The sequence below is a fragment of the Nannospalax galili genome, unplaced genomic scaffold (genome assembly GCF_000622305.1).
Source record: "Nannospalax galili isolate Female #2095 unplaced genomic scaffold, S.galili_v1.0 scaffold206, whole genome shotgun sequence".
Lineage (NCBI taxonomy): Eukaryota > Metazoa > Chordata > Mammalia > Rodentia > Spalacidae > Nannospalax > Nannospalax galili.
The window spans coordinates 8,244,187-8,259,186 of NW_008358101.1; the positions used below are offsets into that span (position 1 = coordinate 8,244,187).

The following is a 15,000-nucleotide window of genomic DNA, read 5'->3' on the forward strand; positions in this document are numbered from 1 at the left end:
AAATATCCAAAGGTAGAGAGTATGGATAACATTTTCTTTTATGTAGTGCGCACAATGGTACTGTTTTTTGATTTTTGCTTTGAGGCATTCATTTTGATTTCTGATAGGTTTGGAAATGTTTTTGCTATTTTATTTTCCGATATACATTTTTAAGTTCTTTCCTTTTTAGTTTTTGATGGAATTATTTTCATTCCATTTCCACTCTTGATTATTATAGGAATTATGGCATTTCTGTAGATTTACTAACTAATTTAGTGTCGCAGCTTTGAGGAACAGTAAATAAATTTGAAGTGGATAATTGCTTGTACATTCTCCTAGGAGAGAAAAAAAAAACGTGACTGCCATGGACATTAGCCCCATCATTTGCATCATTTTGGGCAATGTTTTAGTTATACTGTTGATTCTCTTCTATTATTGCATGTTATTTGTCTAATAAATACTTTATATTTTCCCATGTATTTTCTGACAGCCATCTTTTTATATCTCTTAACCTTCATTCTAGAGCCATTGTCCATCTTGAAAAAATTTTTATTAGAAATGGCAGATAGGAGTAGTGACCATATACTGAGATGCACAATGTTCCTTATTGTTTCTTTTGAATATTGGCACATTCAGGGATTAGGTTGTACCCAACCCTGAGCCTGGACCCAAGCCTGTAAATTTCTGATCCATAAAACCTCTCAAGACATTTATTCTCTGATTACCAGCCTCTTTTCAATTCTCTCTTTTTTTTCTTGGCCTTTTTGAGACAGGGTCTCCCTGTAACCCCAGCTGTCTTGGAACTCACTATGTAGACCAGGCTGGCCTTGAACTCACAGAGATCCCCCTGCCTCTGCCTCCCGGGTACTGGGATTAAAGGCGTGCGCCACCACGCCTGGCCCTTTCAATTCTCTTTTGCTCTTTTGGCTAAGGAGGAATGCTGTTATTTCTTTTGAGCTCAAGTTTGTGGTTTAACAAGTATTAGTTGCAGATTTTCTATCACATCTAAGTTTCTAAGAATTAGTTTTTTTTTCAGAAGGTATCATCTAAATCATTTCCAGAAATAGAAGTTCATATTTGATGCATTACTATTTTCATAATTTTTAAACAGTTCTCACTTAGAAAGGATAAAATTCTAAAGGCAATTATAAAGAAAGAAATGCATGAAGCTGTGAAAAGTAAAAAGAATCCAGACTCTAGAGTCTTTCCTAACAAAGAGGGAAAATGCCAGGACAGGGCAGAGCTTGCATCCTGAACTGGAAATGACATCTAAGATATTTGAGAAAATAACCACCAGGAACATAGAGTAGGGGAAATGTAAGAAAGTCAGGGTCCAGAAAACAGAGGGAAAAAGATGCTGCAAGTGGAAGTGGAACAGTGCAAGTTATGAGAAGTAGTACCTAGGGCAAGGGAAAGGCCAGGGAAGAGGTCAGGTGGGGCTCGGAAGTGGGTCAGTGCAAGTCACAAGAAGTACCGAAGGCAAGGGAAAGGTGAGAGAAAAGGGCAGACGGAGCTCAAAGCAGGAACTGAGAAAACGCTGGGGTTTAAGCAGGCAGAAGGAGAGTTGTTAGTGATCACTGAATAGAAAGCACCCTGTGATCACAAATGTAGGGACAGAACAGTGTGTGGGCTGCCAGCCTTCCCCACAGACTGCCTTCTCCTCAGATACCAGTCTCCAGTTCAGTTGAGAACGTCATCAAATGCACAATTTCTGTACACCTTGCCATAACGTTCTCTTTAGTCATTCATTCCCTCATCAGTTATGCCCTGGATACTGGTATGCAAATGCTGTGGCTGAAACTGATTCTCTAGGACAAAAGAAAACAGCAGCATCCTTAGCTCTGTGGCTCGGTAGTGTTTGGTTTAGTTTTGGTTTTATGCTCTTTTGTTTTTTTGGTTTTTGGTTTTTTTGGTTTTAAAGGTACACATCACCAAGCTCAGCTGGTGTTTCTATACCGTGATCCTTAGGATTACTAGCCATTGCACTACCTAAGTTTTTTTTTTTTTAATCCCCTTTAAGTGAGAACCAGTAATCCCCCTTTGGGGTCAGGATTACTCCCATTTAGAATACAAGTTCAAATTAGCCATAGAATCCTATTGATTTTACTTTCTATCATGGCAACAGATTTAATGTTGCAAGTAATTGATTTTTTTAACTCCTCTCTAATTTTGTGAGAAAATAGTTAAAACTTTAGCTAACATGAATCTAAAAACAACCATATCCTTAACCTAAATTAAAAATTAAAGAAATCAAGTGGCTGGAGAGATGGCTGAGTACTGGCTGCTCTCACAGAGTGTAGGAATAACTTTTCCTTTGTAAAAGGAATATGGACTAATGACTTTTACTTAACCTTTCAATGAAAAAGCTACTGTTTTACAGTGCAAACAAACTCCCTGAGCCATGGACTCTTGTGACTTGGGCACCTGACCTTGAACCCTCCAAACCTCAATTTGCCCTCCACCCAAGATAGTGAATATATGGATTGGCTTGAGAATTAACTAGTCAAAGTGCTGAATGGCAGTGAATTCATAGTCATATCTTCATTGAAAACAGTGAAGACTGAGAAGAATGCTTGGCATTGTGTGTATGAGATGTTTTAGATGAAGGGCAAAATGTCTGATAAGATAAAGATGGATCCAAGCTTGTAGTACACCAAACTGATGCTGGAGAAATAGTTTTGAATAAAATTATAGGTGAGGCCTGGCTCAACACACAGTCCCAGGAGATAGTTGAAAGAATGGATGCCCCAAGTTCCCATCTGCTCTTCTTAAAAACTAAAGCTGAGAGTTAAACTGTTTATTCGGGTATGTGCTATAGCAGAAGACCCAGGTTTGGTTTCCAGCACCCATGTGTCAGGTAACAACTGTCTCTAACTCCAGTTCCGGGGGATCTGACATCCTCTTCTGGCCTCAGTAGGCATTTTACAACATGGGTACTACATACATGTGTATGTAGGTAAAACACTCAAACGTATAAAAATAAAAGTTAATAAACAAAATAATTTTTAAACAAAAGAAATCAGTTAGGCTTGGTGGCACATGCCTTTAATCCCAGCACTTGTGAGGCAGTGGTAGGCAGATCTCTGAGATTGAGGCCAGCCTGATCTACACAGTGAGTGTCATGCCAGCTGGGGCTACATGGAGTTGCTGCTTCCAAAAAACAAAAAACAAAACAAAAAAATTAAAGAAGTCAGCTTCTAAATTTAGATGAATTAAAGAAAAAATGGAACTGTCAGAAGGAGGTGCTTTAAGCATGCATTAAATAGAATGTAGAGTTGCCTAAAATAAATATCAAGGTTTCAAAAAGTCCTACAAAAATGCTCGGCTAGTGCCTGTTACACTGAGGAAAGTTTTGGCTTTGGCAAACCTCGAAGCAGAGCCTTCCACTTAAGAATGTCAGGTGAGTTGACTTCCAGGTAAAGCAGGGCATGTCTGCCCTTCTGTGACAAAATCAGGACACTGGGGACCTGTATATAAGAAGGATAATATGTGATGATGATACATAATGTGATGAGAGCAACTCAGTGTTTGAAAGAAATAAATAGCTACATTGTGATTATATAATGTGTGTCTTCATTACTTATGACCTGGAGAGTCTAGTAACAGGATATTAGATAAGAATTCCTTATTCAAAAACAAGCAAGATCAACACAGTCAGTTTTAGTTTTATTGTATAGCTTGAATTGTCAAGCAAAATGATAAATACCAAACAAGAAACTAGTAGAAAGAATTTTAAAGCAAACAGAGAGATTTGAGGCATGCCAATCATTGAAAGAAAGAAAAATAAATAAATAAAAACAAGATTAGTGCAACTGATTATGACTAGTAATAATCAGATACATACAGATTAGAGATGCACGTGCCAACATCTCAGTGTTAGTAGCAAAAACAATGAGTCTTTCTGCGAGGAACGATATATTCTAAAGTGAAACGGAGATCTTTTTTAAATGTTAAAAACTCATCCAATTTTATATCTTATAAGGCTTATACTGAGTTCAATATTTTATAACTATATTAATTCAACTGTGAGTCTAGAAGTTTACAGCCACTTGTGAAAGAGATGCACTCTTGCTCTGGAGTGTGTTAGTTAGTGAATATGTAACAAAATGTTTCTTCTAATCACGTAGTTATTAAAAAATTTTTTTAAAGCAAACTAGGACAGGCAGTTATTTACTTTCAGGGTTTAAAGTATGTGATTCCATGCTTTCTTAGTTTTTATGGCTTCTGCTGAGTGCTTTGAGGTTTTTATGATGAGTCTTCCTTTGTAAGTAATTATGTATTTTTCCATTAAAAAAAAAGAGTAGTGCCGTATCTGTTTATTTCCTCTGAAGGCACTTCCAACTTTGTGAGCTTGGGAACCAGAACCTGAGCAGAGAGCAGTGGTCTCACTAGGCTGAAGAAACAGATGTCCCAGTTCAGAAACTGACAGAGAAACTGGTAACTGCAAGTAAAGAGCTTCAGATTGGCCTTTGCTAATGAGCTACTCCTATGGGAAAAAAAGTTTCTCATCCCAAACAAATACAGCCGCTGAAAGGTCGGAGAGTGAGCACAGATTTCAGGTGCTGCTGTGTGTGGGGGAAGATGTAGACTACACTCTGAAATGCACAGAGACAGAGTGGACATGCTAAACATCTTTGTTTTCCTGTAGGAAACTCAGTAGGGCAGGAATGGGGTGATAGCCCAGTCCTAAAATGCTTACTTTGCATGTATGTGTATATATAATGTGTGCATACGTGTTCATGTGTGGGAGTTGCAGGTACATGACCCCTGAGAAGTCAGAGGACAGACAACCTCAGGAGCCAGTCCTCCCCTTCCCCCTTGAAACAAGATATTTTTTTGCTGCAGAATTGGCCAGTTTCAGTGGCTCATGTAGCTAAGGATGCCCCTGTCTTTTTCTCCCATCTCGGTGAGGGAAGAGTAATAGAATTAAGCTTCAGAACAGTTCTTGAATTATTCTAGAAGTGACAAACTGTGTAATTTAATGAAGATTTTAGTAAGTCAAAATACCTATTTTAACCTTCAGAGTAGTTGAATTCATGACTTTTTTTTTTTTTTTTTTTTTTTTTTTTTTTTTTTTAAAAAAAAAAAAAAAAAAGAGGACGATAAATCTTTCACTGTGATATATCAAGGCTGGCCTTGAACTAACAGAGATCTGCCTGCCTTGGAGTGCTAGGATTAAAGGCATGTGCCACCCCGCCCGACTCATGACTTAATTTTTAATAGTGTGAAAAATGTGAAATAATAAAATGCCTAATTTAGGCAAAAATAATAAAAGAAGAAAATAGGAGAGGAGAAGACTTGTGTCTTGGCTCCAGATATACCAATAATCACAACAAAAATAAAAGGACCAGGACTGAGGGTATAGCTAGTGGTAGCAAATGTAATACCCCAAGTTAAATCCCCAGCACTCAAAGAGAACAAAATTCACAAAAATATAAATGAACTAAATATAAATATTAGTTTACACAGCATGGAATGTGAAAAACTAATAATATGGATTGTACATATGTTTTAATGATATTCTAAACAATAGGCAACGCTGTTATGGTTTTACAAATCAGACCAAGGTGAACAGAAAAGAGACAGCTAAGTCGGCCTCACAGCCTTTGTGTGAGTGCATGCCGTTAGAGAAACAATTAAGTCCTTTTGCTTATCCATTGTCTGTAACAGGGAAAACTTGAGTGCAGAAACTTTGAGTATTTGTGACAGAGCATTATCGCCCATGAAGACTAAAATATTTGTCGTCTGGCCCTTCAAAAAAGTTACTTTTCCTAACCTTGGCTTACATGAAATATACAGAATCCTTGAAAATTACAACTTAACAAAAACTGACTATAAATTTTAAATATTTTATTATTTTTTTATTTTATGTGTATAAGTGTATTGCCTGCATGTAAGTGAGTGCACCCATGGAGTACTGCGGAGGTCAGAAGTGGGCTTTGGGTTCCCCTGGAACTGGAGTTAAGGACGGTTTGTAGCCGCCATGTGGGTGCTGGGAATCGAACCCAGGTCCTCTGCAAGAGCAGTCAGTATTCTTAACCACTGAGCCATCTCTCCAGTCCCAAAACTGACTATAAATTTTAAACATCTGAGCAACCTTACCTTCATTAAAAATAATTTCATAATTGCTTTAAACCTCTGCATGAAAAAAACAATCTCCTCACCCAGGCAGATCCACTTTTAAATAATTCTAAACACTAAAGAATAAATATCTTTAATGCTAAAGAAATTTTTGAAGATAAGGAAAATTGGAAAGACTTCTGAACTGCCAGTCTGCCCTTGATAAATTTGTTAAGGACCTGATGAGACAGGAAAAGCAAGTAAAAATTCTCATTTAAATATGTAAAGATGTCGCAAATTTTCTGCAAGTTGAAAGAGGGGGAGGTAAGGAAGAGAGAGAGGGAGAGAGGGAAGAGAGAGAGGGATGGAGGGAGAGAGAAATAAAGATGTATTAGCACCAAATAAAAAATTGGCTTAGCATTCTGTGTAATTCATGACAATGAAAGGAATCATATGTTCATCCCCATGGTACCTGGTGCCTCCTTAATATAGTTAAGAAGGAAGGCTATGATAAAGCTCAGCACACATTTATGATTAAAAGTAATATTAGATCCAGGCTTGGTGGCTCACACTTATAATCCCAGCACTTCTGAATCTGAACAAGACTGTTAAAAAGAGTTCAAAGCCATTCTGATGTAGGTAGTGAGATCTGGACTATCCAGGACTTGAGTATGAGCAAGAAGGAAAAAAAAATCCAATCTTGGCAAATCAGGAAAAGATATTTCTTTTTTTAAATTTTATTTATTTATTTATTTATTTATTTATTTATTTATTTATTTATTTATTTATTTATTTTGTTGGTGGTGGTGATGGTAGTGGTGGTGGTGGGGAGTGTGTGTGTGTGTGTGTGTGTGTGTGTGTGTGTGTGTGTGTGCGCTGGAGAGTGTACATGTCACAATCAGAAGAGGCTGTCGGATCCCCTGGGACTGGAATTATGGACAACTGTTTGCCATGTGGGTGCTGGGATTCAAATCTGGGTCTTCTGCAAGAACAACCAGTGTTCTTAACTGCTGAGCCATCTCTCCAGCCCCCAGGAAAAGATATTTCTTACTATGAGGCTAAAAGTTATCTAAAATAATTATCATAGTACCTAAAGGTCAATATGAAGTACATCCCCGCTGAATGAAGCCACAGAGACCTACTGTTGAGCAATATTCAGAGTGCCTTAGCAAGTGTTGGACGTAGACTATAATAATGTAGGACAAAGAAATGAGTAAACAAAAGCCATAAAGATTTGAAGTGAATTAAAATTCGTTATTGTTTATATGGTTATAGATGTAGAAAACCCCAGAGAATTTGGGGGGAAAAACTAGTATAATTAACAATTCAATTGTAATAAAGTCATGTTATACAAGTTCAGTATAATAGGAGCAATTGTGTTTTCAAGTTTTAGCAATAACCTCAGGAAAGGAAATCAACAAGACACCATTACGTATAATCCCATAACACAAAATACCTAGGAATAGGTATAAGATTTAGGTACATCTAACAAAATGTGTGTGATACCACAACACTGAGACCACTTTCAGCCTTACATAAAAGGCAACGCATAGATGTATACAAGAGGGTGAGATTCAATACAGATTACAGAGACCATTATTCTTAAGGCTTGACCTGTTTAAAAAGCTTGAATCTAATTTATGGTCGAATTTTAGCGCACCTAACAGTTCTAACAGATAATTATTTCAACTGAGTTCTCCAAGATATTTTCATGAGGTATGTTGTTACATTTTGGATATCAACCATCCATCCCTGAGTTGTAACCTCCAAGAATTCTCAGCTAGACACCTGAGCATAGCATTTTATATTGATCTGCAAATTTCTATTCATATCTCCCATATATGATTAGTAACTTGTATGCCATCCCAAACTTAGGATTCAAATATTTTTATTATTGAACTTAACTCTTTTGTAAATGGTATTGTGAATTTATGTTCATTGCAGCCTTAACTGTTGATTATGCCTTGTATTGATTCTCCTTTCTTTCTATCAAAGAGTGATGGTCGAACTCTAACATTTTTTGGTCTGTATTCCTGTAAGACATAAGAAAAATACCAGTTTCATGCACAAATGTTGGTTTCACAAATTAGGTGATGTATATTAGTTTTTTACAATCATAAATTATTTATTATGTCATTTGTGTTACACATTATTTTTAATTTGAATTTGCTGCCAACTTAAGAATAGCATTCTTTTTTTCCCTTAGCCTATAGTGTTTCTCTGAAAGTATCATAAACTTTTCAAAGGAGATTTTAGACGATATATTTCTTTCCTGTTCCAAACATTTGCACCAGCCAGTTTACACTGGAATAATGGAGCAGAACAGTGATTGTTCTTGCAGAAGACCCAGGTTTGAATCCCAGCACCCACATGGCAGCTAACAACTGTCCATAACTCCAGTCCCAGGGGATCGGACAGCCTCTTCTGACCTCTGCGGGCATTGCACAACACGGGTGCACTTACCTACATGCAGGCAATACACGCATACACATAAAATAAAAATAATAAATAAAATTTTTTAAAAATATGAATTTAATTGTCTTATATACTACTTTACATCTTTAGAGAACAAAAGGTTTTTTCAGTGCGTGCTAGGGAAAGTAAGCTCAGGATACTCTGGTTTTATTTTTGTTAATGCTTAAAATGATTTTATCAACTGTGTTCCCATAATTCAGTAGCTTCTAAGAAGCATGCTTCACACACACACACACACACACACACACACACACACACACACATGTCAAATTTTTACTGTAGAGGCTAAAGCAACCTCATACCAGGCTTCACTTCAGTCCTATATCAGTTTGTGTTCCCCATAACTTCTTAAAACAACCTCACACGAGGTTTTATTTCCATCCCTTCTCAGTATGAGTCCCCATAACACTTCTTAGCTCCAGGTTCACTTTCTTCGCTATCTGTGGTTCTAATAGCCTTTAAACCACAGTGGACATGTATGCCAGTCTCATAGGAGGCTGTTCAGAATTCCTTCTATATGTTCTTACCAGTTTGTGTATTGAGTGTTACTGATATCAGGGCTTTTCTCAGACTGATAGTTCAATTTAGTTATGCCCTTTTCCATATCTTAAAACATTGTTGGAATAGATATTAATGTATTCAGTAAGCGAAGCCCCTGTGTAATCGCTTAGAAAGGAATTAAAGTGAAACCTACTTAAATATTAATTTTAAAGTTATGTGACAACTAATAAAATAAAGGAAAAGACATAAAGCTCCTTATTTATATTTGTGTAGATATATTTCACATTCCATAAAACTGATTTTTAAAGTGTGCAATCCAGTAGTCATTTCAGTTGTCTCCACTTCTTTCTTTTGAATGCTGATGTGTGCGCACGTGTGTGCGTGCACGCATGTATGTGTCTTTGTGTGACTATGTCTTCAATTCTTTTGAGAATATCCCTGGAAATGGAATTGCTGGGTTATATGTTAACATTAGGTTTCACTTTTGAGTGGAAATCTTTATTCATATGGAACGCCAACTTCAACTGCATTTAAATTTAACTATATTAACTGTCTTCAAAAGCGTCACCGTCATTTTTACATTGCCACTAGCCACACTGAGTGTTCTAATTTCTCCAGCTTTTCTTCAGTAATTATTAATGTTTCTTTTTATTATTATTATTGTTCTGTTTCACATAAAGTGAAATCTTACTATGGTTTTCAAAATCCTGTTTAGCTAAAATTATTGGATATTTTGACATCTCCACTTTGCAGGTTTCAATTCTTATAATACTTCTAAGTCAGTAATTTCTTAAGAATGGATTTTATTGAAAGCTAATATATTCAAAGTATTAGAAGTTCAGTCCCATTTCCCCTGGGCATTCATTCTTCCGTTCTTTATGTTGAAATAATGGAGCTGCATATTAGTCTGAATGGATCAATCAGAACAGCGGCTCTTCAAATGTAGGACACATTTCTGTCTATTCTTGGTTGGCTCAGATAGCTATTCCAACGGTTCAGACATAGTAAAATTATTTTCATCGGCAGTTAACTTTATTTTTTGAGCATAACTTTACACTTCATTTTTGTCACTCAGCTGTAGTACCCAAACCAACATGGAAACCTAAGCACACACTTTATAGGACAATTATTTTTTCCCAGTGTACATAAGATGGTCTTGTGAATGATGTGAGCTTTTTTCTAACATGCAAACAAATAGATCAAAAAGACCAACATGCCACATTTTCTATCATTTCTCACACCCAACTTTCAGCTTATCCTTGGTGTCTGTTTTCCAGAAGACTTCATCTGTAGGTAGATAAGGCATTGTTGTCACCCCTAGTTGGGAATGTGTTTTTAGTGACAAAGCAAAATGAGAGCCTGTATTGCCAAGAACTAGAACTACCAAGAAAATTAACCCAAAGCACACACAGAAAATCAGAGTTAGAGAAAAGAGAACAGAGTCTCACTCAGACTGGGCTGAGAGAGCCATCTCAGTGCCCTTCTTGAGCAATACAGCTTGGTTAGTCCATCTGGCCATCTTCGGTGGGGCTTCCACACTTGCAAACTATAATTCTCTGCATGACACAGGTGCAGGCAAAAGACTCATACACATAAAATAAAAATAGAAATTAAAAAGCATAATTCTCAAAATGAAGGGAATTATTAAGGCAAATGGAAATGTTAATGTTTAAATTAACTCTTTAGACAGAAAGCAAGCAGACTGACAAGCTAGTTCTAAGGACAGTATGAGAAATCATGTAATTTTACACACACACACACACACATACACACGTGTACAGTCGTTGCAGAAGATAAAAGGAATGCTAGAGTGAGTGTAAGTCTGCCCTTTGTGTTAGCTTGATCACTTGATATGCAGTTTTAGTAAACGGGTAGAGGAAAACATGACAAATCAATTCAGAAGAGAAGAGGCAGAGAAGATGTATAGACAGCTCCTTGAAGAGACATGTCAGCCAGAAGTAGCTGGAGCAAGAGGCAGTTCAAAGAGCAAAGGTGATACTTTTTGAATAAATAGGTGGGCTGCATCACAGGCAGTTTCAATACTGCTAGGTCACTTTTTTTCACTTTCCACTCCAAAATAAAGTCATTTATCAATGGGATGGGTGTTGTAGCAGATTTAGAAAGGTGTATGGTACATGCTGAATAATAATGTGAGGGTGTTAATATTATCAGCACAAAATATAAATTAAAAGACTAGCGGAGAGACTAGTCATGATGCCAGAGAGATTCTGAGAGCTTTATAAAGGAGAAGTCTTTTGTATGAATGTTAGAGAATCCAGGTACACACAAATGATTAGAATAGCTTTTTAAAAATATTTGCCATTTTTATTTTATGTATATGAGTTTATTGCCTGCATATATGTAACTGCACTTATGTCATGCAGTGCCCACAGAGGACAGAAGAAGGTGTCAGATTCCCTGGAATTGGAGTTACAGAAAGTCGTTAGCTGCATGTGGTTGCTGGGATTTGAACCTGGGTCATCTGCAAGAGCAGCCAGTGCTCTTAAATGCTAAGGCATCTCCCTAGCCCCTGGACTAGCTTTTTAAACAGCCAAAGCAGACAAAATACAATTAAAGAATGAAGGAAGTAGAACATGCGTTTATGCTAAAGCCATGACCTTTGAACTGATGAATCCTGTTGATAAGGTTTGAAAGTCAATAGACTTTCAAAGGCCTTGGCATCTCATTGAACCTCATAGTGTTTTAAGTTCTTTAGCTCTAACCATCCACATTTTAGAAGCTTAAAATCATCCTTATATATTTCATTGTTCAGGGAAAAATAATATATTAAAATTTCTTTGGAGAATTATTTAATAAAACATAAAACATACACCCTAAAATGACAGCACTTGTTGCACAATGTTTGGGGTGTTTTTTTTGTTTTGTTTTGTTTTGTTTTTGTTTTTGGTAAATGTTGGCATTCCAGAATATTTTGTTATTATAATTAAATATCCAGGAAAAAGTTTTGAAACCTTCCAGCTCATCTTAAGTCTTCAGAATTGGAATATGATAAAAAGACATTTGTCTGTACCTTTAAATTTCTCTGTGACCTAAGGAGTCGTGTTCTGAATTTCACAATAGGGCTGTTGGTGAAATAATTTTTCATACTTGATCTTAGCCCCAAAGCTGAGAAGTTACATAATGATTTTTAATGAAAGTTGAGATTTATTCTAGAGGTATACTTTTATGGAAGTAATGAAGAGAGAATAGGTACATGTTAATTTGTCCATTACTTAGGAAAAATAATCAAGAGTGGTTTTTAGTAACCATAGCTCAGAATGTGTTATGGACACTGGTGAGAGGCTGAGGAGACAGCTTAGTGGGTAAAGTGCATGCCATTCAACCATGGAGACTGAATTTGATCTCCAGCACCCACATAAAATCCTGCCTTGGTGATTGTATAATCGCAGAGTTTCAGAGATGGAGGAGAAGACAGGCAGATTCCCTGGCTCTGGACAACCAGCTAGCCTGATTGGTGAGCCTCAGGCCCCAGTAAGAGAACTTTTCTAAAAAAACAGATCTGTATAATGACAAAAACAGTTGACATGCCAACGTGGATAGGAGAAATTACATGGCTGCGGAGGCGGGGAGCGTCCCACCCAAAGACGAAGAGTTACTGGCAATCAGTGGATGCTGAGGGAGAGAATCAGTTTTCTCCACGGACTAGCTGCCTGAGAAGTTATCTGTTGCCAAGTGGGGATCACTAAACACGGGAACACACAAGGACCACTAAATGGACTCTATGCAGGCTTGTGTGCATGCACACGCCACACACACACACACACACACACACATGTGCACAAATTTATTCATTTATTTATATGTAGCTAATCAAAGAAGAGGACAAGAAGCAGTGAGTGGTGGGGGGGACATGAAAGGAGTTGGAGGGACTTGGAGGGATGGAAATAACACAAATGCAATACTCATGTATGAAATTCTTCTCAAAACCAAGTTTTTAGATGAAGAACAGCAATGTGGATAGCTCCTGAGGATGGAAACCCAAGGTTGATCTCTGACCTTCACACATACATTCACACATATGAACACACCCACCAATATCTACATACACATGCACCAATACTATTGACAGATCAAATGCTACTGATTTCTTAGTTTTAAGTGTTTGATTGAAGGTGAACAATTCATGTTTGTGAAATGACCGGATCTTGACAGTTTATATAGATCCACCAACAAAATTGTAGTAGAAAAAAGCAAATAACAGGAGTAGACTTAAAAAAGACTTCAGAATTAGATGGTGCATTCAAATAATGATGATAGAAGAATTTGATAATATTCATTAGAAAGTCTATTGGAGTTGAAATGATAAATCCCTTAAAAATCAGTTTATGACTGGCCCATAAAAATAAAATTTTACCTGACTTAAAACTTTGAATTCATGAAAACTGATTGGAATAAAATGAAGATGTGTCTTTCTTATAGAGGTGAAAATATGGTGTATTAGTAGAGTGCTTGCCTAGTATGTGTTAGACTTAGCACCTCAAAAAAAAAATCTCATAATTGTTGGGGTTTTGATGTTGTGCAATTGAACCAACGCTTGTAAGGATTAAACATTCCAAATTACTCTCATCAAAATTAACTATTTTCAGTTTATACTTCATAAATTCCTAGGGACCAATTTTTCTGAGCTTTCTTCTCTTTTAGCCTATCTTTCTGAACACACTTCTTTTAACTGAGACACTAATGTACAGGTCACCATAAATATCTTCCAGGGGCCCACTGATTTCTATTCTGTTTTTTGTAGGAATTTTAGGATTTGTTCTGAATCATATAAAGTGTCAATAGCTTTCCTAAATATTCCATATTGGGGGCTGGAGAAATGGCACAATGGTTTAATAATACTGCTCTTGTAGAGGACCCAGGTTCAGTTCCCAGCACCCATATGAAGGCCAACAATCATTTATAACTCCAGTTCCAGGGGAGTTACATTGCCCCCATGTGTTACACGTACATATATGCAAAGCACTCGTACACGTAAAAAATAAGTCAAAAAAATTTAAGAGACCACTACAAAAGATTCCATGTTACCTTTATGCATATTTTGATTTACAAAACAAGAAGTAGCAAATGGAAAAGACCAATACAGTGGCGAGGGCCATTTGAATCAGGTTTTATAAACATTGTAAGGACTCAAAAAACTTACAGCATCAGGGGTTAAGACTTCCCCACAGAACCATAAAAAGCATTGGCTGTGTTTCTTTTCACTGTCTTCAAAAGCCTGTATCTTACTGTGTGTTGAAATGCCACAGTTCTCAGTTATGTCTTGCAAACACGCTGTGAACGGTCATTGTGTTCTAACAACATGTGTGACTCTAAGACTGCTGCTCCTCATTCAGTTGGCCTGTCCCCTAAAATATGTCTGGATTATTTAAAAAGTAAATTAGCTTAAGAGTTTCAGATATGCTGGCCTATAATTTATGGATGCATATATGTTTTTACTTTGTAAATATAGTTCATTTACCCCTAAAATGCAAGGCAGACGGATGGGGACTTCAGGAAGAGCCATCATCAAGAGCACCAGTGTAAGTGGAGAGATATACACACTGGAGCATAATGACGGCAGCCAGTCGGACACAGCCGTGGGTACTGTTGGAGTAGGTGGAAAGAAGCGGAGGTCCAGCCTGAGTGCCAAAGTGGTCGCCATAGTGTCTCGAAGAAGTAGAAGCACATCTCAGCTTAGCCAAACAGGTGAGCCCAATGCACTAAGCTTTCGCATGCCCCCGTTCTTTTGGAGAAGCCCCAGTTGTGATCCCTGTGTCGCAGTTTGTGATGGGATTGTGCGTGTATTCAGTTCTTTGAAAAGAAAGTGCATATTTTTCTGTCTCTAAAAATCTGTTAAATGTATGCTCTTTATTCTTTTCCTCTGTGCAGCTCTCTGAAGAAGGTATTGTTTGTTAACCTGTAAAGTTATCAAATATTTTTCTTTAAATTAAAAAAAAGCCATGTTTACAAACATGCAAGGAAATG

The 15,000-nt window shown here is 37.0% G+C and overlaps 1 protein-coding gene across 49 annotated transcripts in view; it reads left to right on the plus strand.

The window, feature by feature from the left end:
* The window catches only part of Rims1 (regulating synaptic membrane exocytosis 1), a 486,359-nt gene that overhangs the window by 399,138 nt on the left and 72,221 nt on the right, over positions 1 to 15,000 (plus strand). For 42 of the 49 annotated variants that reach the window (XM_029557777.1, XM_017795156.2, XM_008856294.3 and 39 more), the window contains one exon: positions 14,486 to 14,721. The exons of the other annotated variants lie outside the window; for them this stretch is intronic. In XM_029557777.1, coding sequence (XP_029413637.1) covers positions 14,486 to 14,721 — 236 coding nt within the window. The remainder of the gene's footprint in view (positions 1 to 14,485; positions 14,722 to 15,000) is intronic. 49 annotated transcript variants of the gene reach the window in all.